This window comes from Plectropomus leopardus, chromosome 24 (assembly GCF_026936395.1).
Source record: "Plectropomus leopardus strain MGB_pleo_1.0 chromosome 24, ASM2693639v1, whole genome shotgun sequence".
NCBI lineage: Eukaryota > Metazoa > Chordata > Actinopteri > Perciformes > Serranidae > Plectropomus > Plectropomus leopardus.
The window spans coordinates 6,197,473-6,204,607 of NC_142199.1; the positions used below are offsets into that span (position 1 = coordinate 6,197,473).

Below are 7,135 nucleotides of genomic sequence, written 5' to 3' on the forward strand. Positions count from 1 at the left end.
CTCTGTGTCCGGGTGATTGAGGGTTCGATCTTGCTCACGGCTGGGGTGCTGTGAGAACAGAGCAAAGCGCGGAGCGCGTAACGCGTAACGCGTGGCGCGAGGTGCATAGTGCATAGTGTAAGTGCGTAAGTAAGTAAGTAAATAAGTATCAAAGTAAATAAAAATAAAACATGCTATGGCAATCAGAATTCTATACTGGGTCCACAAACTTAAAAAACAGAACTTTCCTTTCCCTCTTCTTTTTCTTTAAGTGAGAATGTTATAACTCTGTATGTCAGGAGGGAGAATCACCCAAACAAATCAACAAGCCAGACTCGCAGAGACCAACCCCCGCTGCTTTCTTCAAAGAGGTCAGACCAGACTTTGCTTTGTTTGTTTTTCTTTTCTGTCTCATGCAGTTGATTTCAAACTCAGAGAAAATTTAATCAAAGTTGATTATAATTTTGCTGACCTGCATAAGTTGACATTTTATACAGTTAAGTGATGATGACCTCTTGATACATAACTAGCACTTTACCTCGCTTAAACAAGTGAGTAACAAGATCAAATCAAATTGAATACCATAAAATACGTTCACTATACCTATAAATATAAATAAGTAAAAAATGAACAACTTCACAGGAAATTTCACAAAATTAGGAAGGAGTTAGTGTCAAGTTACAAAAAAGTTACCTGAAAATTATCGCACTAAAAAAGGAAAAGAAAAATTAAACAAAAACAAAAACAAAACAACAAAAATAACAGATATAGTTTTAAAAACTAAACATGTGAATGTAATTTGCTTTTAATAAATAACTTTAATGAAATCATTTTTTTGTATAATTATATTTTTTTTCTCTCTCCCTCATTTGTCATTTGTCATTGTATTTAAATAATTTTTCATTTTTGTTTCAGCTTTTGCTAATTTCTTGCAATTTTCCTGACATTTCTTGACATGTTACCTGCTGCCTTTTTAGCCATGTTTCTTTCTTTTTTAAAAAAAAAAATCAAACCAATTTGTGCTTATGAGAGGCGTCCAAACTTAACACAACAACCTGATGTCGATCCAGGTTTCACAAGGTTAAGCACCATGTAATCTACATTGGATGTAAATATCCCAACCTGATCTTGGCTCTGCTCCCCTCACCTTCGCCTCAGGTGTGGCCGGTCACGGTGAAGCCCAGAGGTCTGGGCTGTTCCAAGTCCCTGGCGGGGGAGAGTCGGCTCTGCCTCACAGCGATGTCTCTTATCTTGATCAGAGTGGCCGCATGCAGTGATTTGCTTTCGGTAACAATACCTTTGCTGAGTGTTCGGCGCTTTGGCCATTCGGACGGGTTGTTCTTTATGGAGATTGGCAGGTCGGCACCAAACGGTCCTGGTGAAATCTGGATGGAAGCAAGAGACCAAGGTAAGTCAAAATGAAAATCTGATTTTTAACCCATTTTGGATACTTACAGATTAACAACTCTATTAGCAAAAAGATAAAGTAAAATGCGACCACAGAAAACAAACTGATCCAAATATTTATTGGAGCATATGAGAACGAACCTATGAAAAACTTCAAAATGATACCAGGGCTTTCAACAAATTAAGAATGAAAATACATTCAAAGTTAAAGGCGGGAAAGTTAGGGTAATCTGATATTTAGACAGCAGAATTTAGACAGAATTTAGTTTGAATAGTTTTGTGTCATTTCTGTACCCCTGTCCAGAAAAAATGTGATTCAAATCAGGCAGAGTTTAGGTGATCCTGTGGAGACAAAGATGCACTTCCATATCTTTTGGCAGTTTCCTTTTGTGGTTCCCTTTTGGACTAAATTCATGACATCCTGGAAACTCTTTTTTTCAGACCAAATTAAACTTATGTACCTGGTCACACTGGAGGAACTGGATAGAAAGGATAAATATTTGTTAAGAATATTATTGGTGTTGACAAACGGATTGATGTAATATACAGTATTTCTTATAATATTACAAGTTTATTCTTATAAAATATGTTTTTTTCTCATAAAACTACGACCTCTCTCTCAAAATATTACAATTTTTTTCTTCTAATGTTATGATTTTATTCTTGAAATCTGACATTTTTTCTTCTTTCACATGCCCCCTCCCCAGTAAAATCAATAAAAAGAGAGTTACAAAAGAAAGTGTTTATTTGACTGATTTCTCCCTTTCTGTAGGACTGTGACCCCTCCTTTTTCTTTGCTCTGTTCAGGTAACCCAGCAGCAGCTCAGCACATCCATGAGGTGGTTCGTGATACAGTCAGGGCACAGCGAGCTCTTCCCGACTTCGGCCGCTCACCGATCTCCAGCCACATTCAGCTTCAAGCCCATCTCGCCTCAAAACGCTGCAGACCCAAATACAGAGACGAGCCGGTGAATGTGAGACCACTTGGTTCGCGTCCGTTACTGCACCCCAGTCACCCTGAAATCCAGACAAGTCCAACTACGTGCTACCAAGACCCCCAAAAACCTGAATCCACTTTGAGCTCTGATGCACATCTGAGTCCCATCAGATCCAGTCAGAGCTTCAAGTCTGAGACCGGCAGCTACATGGAGATGAACAGCGGGAGGCAAAACGATGGCAGGAGACCTGCCATGGTGACGGGGGACTACTGCGGGATGGACGACTGGGAGCCAGCTGGGAAGCAGCAGTCGAGGTACATGATGATGTCACCACAAGTGAGCCACAGCTCGCCTGTGCTGCCTCAGGATGAATACATGACCATGGCGAGCCCACAGAAACACGAGTCAGCTCACTCTCCCCTTCAGACATCATTCAGCGGGTATGTTTATTGTTTGATTGTATCTTTCATACAGAATACAATATTCCCATCTTGAACAGGCGGTGTAAAAGGGGCTTTTATTTCTGATATCCTCTGTTAGAACAAACTTGCAAAATACAACTTTCTGTCCTGTTGTAGCTCCACTTCTGACAGCGACTCTCCTCTGCACCCACAACATGGTCAGACCAGTGAACACAGCCACCCACACTGGCTGCTGAAAGTCCAACAGAGACAAACAGATGCTGTCCAGTCACAGAGGAGCATAAGCTGCTCCACCCGACCACAGGATGATGAGCGTCAGCAAAGCGTGATGACGTCAGCTGATCAGACACGACTCTCAGCTCAGACCGGGGCCACTTCGTCCCCTGTGAGGAGCGGTGATGGGCCTGGCGTGATGGCTCCATTTGTCACAAGTGCACCATCCTACAACAGGCCAGTCCAGGCTAGTTCATACTCAGGTACAGGCCGCTCAAGTCGACTCCAGGCAGCGTCAGACCGATCTGTAAGAAGAAACCGGCTGTTTTTGTGTCTGCCTTCGTGTTTGCAAGCCAAGAACAGGTCCTGAGTGTTTGTAATAATCAGTTGTTTTCTTTACATCAAAAATCTAAACAGGAGCTAGTTCTATAATTCTGTGCAGCAGGTCACGAAACGTAAAACTTGAAGCTGATGAAAGAATAATTTGTTTTTTGATTTGAATATTTCAGTGTGACTGTTGCTGCACTTGTTGCACATGCATGAAAACACAGGGGCTTTCATTGAACGCAGCATATGTTTAAGAAAGTTAAAGTCAAAGTCTGCTGTTTGTCTGTGGATGCACACAGTGTTTGCTCTCAGATTGCCCCTTTTTGTCAATTTATGTTTGTTCTCTTTTGGATAAAAACAAAGCCTTTGGTTATGGTCTTAACCACACAGCACTTGAAGATGTTCCACTGTTCTATACAAAAAAATTAAAGAATAAAGTTACATAATTGCACATTTTTCTTTATCTGTTTATTAACAACATTCACACAGGTTCAGACAGTTTAGTTAAAGATTTTTTTCATTTTCCAATTTGCAGAATTTTTATAATATTCAATTAAGAGCAAAAATGTCAGTATTGTCTGCATAACACTTTGAGTATTATTATTTCCAGAAAACGGGCGTAAAAACAGTACAACTAAAACAATTCAACGGCACTACAAAGTGCAGCCTCAAAAACAATTATACAGTTGAATTAACACCAATATGAACGCGAGAACTATGAAAGTAAGATTTGTTGAACCACTGTTGTAAAATACTGTAATCAGAAATGCCTCAGTGATAGGGAGTTGTTTTGGAGAGCTGCAGCGATTTGTCTACCAATCAATAAGTTTTCAGCTATACAATGAATTGATTAAGAGGAAAAAAGATGAACTGATTCCAGATTCATTTCTCCAACATTTTTTTTTTTTTTTTTACTTTTTTGATCTTATCCCAGTTTAGCAATGACACCTCACAGCGGAAAGACCTCAGAGCCCCCCTCCGGTCGCCTCGCCGAAGCGCGACTTCGCTGCGCACAGCGAACTTACCCGAAGATGCGCGATGGCTGACAACAGCATGATGGAGACCTCGGCTCTTCAACAAACACCTTCGTAAAGATGAATGGAGGAAGAGATGTAGAAGAAGACAGACTGAAGGAAATCTGGAGCTCTCAGTGAGGTTAGTCAGTGGCTTAAGGGACACACACATCACACAAACATGTGTTTTTGCTAGCTAGTTAGATATAGCCAAGCTAAGGGTTGTACAGTTTGGTATGTTATGGGCAAATAAATAAACAACCCAGCGGTCAGACTCATCCGAATCATGCGTGGCGGTAACTAGAGATTATTATGAGAAGAAACGTGTTTTATATCGCTTTTGTTAAAGTTTTGTTGGAGTTATTGTCAGATCACCACCTGTGTATGATGAGCACCAGAGAAAATCACCTTTGGTTAAAAGCTAAAAAAACATCATTACTATATACACACCCATTAGATGCATATTAAAACACATTAAAAGTACAATAACTTATTTTTTCTTCGGGTGCTGATTTTGGGCTCGGCAGTTTCCCATTAATCACGTGCAGCCGCGATGACGTTACCCTGCACAGCTGAATTTGGGAGTGGAGACGCTGCTGGCGGAAAGGACGAGTTTGAGGAAAAGCTTCGAGAAAAGTGAGTCATTTATGACTTTTTTTGTTTGAAATTGAGTTTAACAGGTACGTTAATCAAATGTAACACAATGTTAAGTGAGTTTATGGAAAAATAATGAATTTAATTAATTGTTTAATTGTCACGCTGCTCTTCCACAGGCCCCGAAGTTCAGCCTGAGACCCGGCGTGCATGCTGGCCCTGCAGAGTGCGCAAGGTGAGCTACCTGTTTATGAATGACTCAAAGTGCAGATATCTGAAATTCGCCTACGATAAACGATAGACGGCAGATTAAGATGTGAAAACTGCCGTCACTGTGAGTCGCTCTTCATTGTTCGGTATTATGCAAAGGTTTGAAGTTCATGTAAGCCTCTCCAGGATTAATATTTGAAGGCCAACAATAGCGCCAGAAAAGCTACGTTTCCATCTGACCTGCTGCCTCGAGTTTTACAGATTTTGCAGCCAAACTTAAAGCAATTGGCCTTAAACAGCGCGTGGCTGTTGAGTCTTCACAAGGATAAAAAAAAACAACAAAAAACTTATTTTACTGTTTCTCTGGATGGCAGTAATAACAGGACAAGAGTGATGGAAAAAGTACTCAGATATGTTCATTTATTAAAAGTAGCAATGCCACAATGAAAAGTGTAAGTCCTGTTTTCAAAAACAAGCACTGGGAGCAAATTTTACTTAAAGGGCCTGGGGCCTGATGTGACACTGAGCCATGCGGTGGATGGAACCAGCAACAAAGCATATTTTAGCCACCTAAAGCAAGTCCCACCTAAAATGAATAAATGAATTAAATAAAAAGAAAAGGATAAAGGGGCTGTTCTGTATTGATCAGAGGATTGAGGTCACTGGGGTCTGACTTTGGTTTTTGTTTTATTTTATTTATGCATTAATTGTTTGTTTGTTTTCGACATCTACCATAAATTAGTTATTTGATTTTGAAAATTTAAAGGTGAAAATATCACTTTTTTAATGTCAGATTTGGTTATTTCTTTTTCAGATGGAAACTTTTGTTGCACGTGATGCGTCCAAGGACCTTTGGGAATTTGAAAATCAGACAATGTTTTCTGTTTTTACAGTTTCTGGCTATGATAAATTGTATAATTTTGACATCATATGTGGTAAAACAAATATAAAATAAAACCATTTAAAGTTGTATACCCCTCACTTAATTCAACATATACCTAACTCCCACCCCTGAGCTTATAAAAGGATTTCACATGCCTCTCCATTTTTGCACCATCCCCTTCTCTCTCATAAGTTACAAACAGTCCCTAATTATTTGGTAAAAAAGCCCCAGATCTAATAAAGCTTGTACTCCAATGAATATACTGACTTACATTACACTACTGTTAACATAAATATGTACATGTAACTATTTTTTCCCAACTCAAGTCAATAAACCTTTGATTATTGCTTTTATAAAGTAATGAAAAAAATACTGATTATTCATCTGGAAAATTTAAGGGTTAGGGACAGTTGGTTATTTATGAGAGCGGAGGGGTTGGTGCAGAAAGGGGGAGGCATGTCAATCCTTTAAGCACTGTATTCATTTTACCATCTATTTTTAAAGAAAACATGCCCTCTAAACCCATGGGCGGCATGCTGTTTTTAAAATCGCCAAAATTACATCATTTATCACAGCCAGAAACTGGCAAAAAAACCCAAAAACTATTAGATTTTCAATTGTCTGTAAGACATCCTGTTTGATGAACTCCTCTGTCAGAAAAAAGCACTAAATCTGTGTGTAAAATAGAGTCATTTCATCAAAAGCAGCAGCAGAGCAGCAGCTTGTGTGTTCAGCGAGCTTACAAATACTGTTTCTGTCTTTGTTGTCTGAATTAAACGACAACTTGATGTTTCTCTGGCCTTCACAGAATGAGCGCGTGCATGTCTTTTCAGTGGAGCGAGTCACATGTAAATATATGATTAGAGTAAGACTGTTGAAGCTTCTTATCAGCTGTGGATTTTCTGCTCTATTTCTAGTGGTGACAGCCATCTTTCCTGTGGAAAATTATACACGTTTTTATGGCGCTCCAGCTTACCATTTTTTCTGCCTTTAAATTGCCTACTTTCCTGTGAGATTTTTAAATGAGTTCTTTATGTTTACTCTCTTTATTGTCACATGTACATTGTTCAGTGAAATTGTCCTCTGCATTTAACCCCTCCTTAACAGAGCAGTGAGCAGCCGCTTGCAGCACTCGGGGGCCGACTTCCA

At 39.5% G+C, this 7,135-nt stretch overlaps 1 protein-coding gene across 1 annotated transcript; it reads left to right on the top strand.

Annotated features, from left to right (window-relative positions):
- Nucleotides 1–1,126: 1,126 nt before the first annotated feature.
- On the top strand, nt 1,127–6,075 carry LOC148185473 (uncharacterized). Its single transcript, XM_088074910.1, has 6 exons — nt 1,127–1,387; nt 2,194–2,764; nt 2,903–4,441; nt 4,827–4,935; nt 5,073–5,128; nt 5,918–6,075. Exons 1-3 carry the CDS (start codon nt 1,219–1,221, stop codon nt 3,327–3,329), a joined length of 1,167 nt encoding a protein of 388 aa, XP_087931036.1. The 5' UTR covers nt 1,127–1,218; the 3' UTR covers nt 3,330–4,441; nt 4,827–4,935; nt 5,073–5,128; nt 5,918–6,075.
- The last annotated feature ends 1,060 nt before the right edge of the window (nt 6,076–7,135 follow it).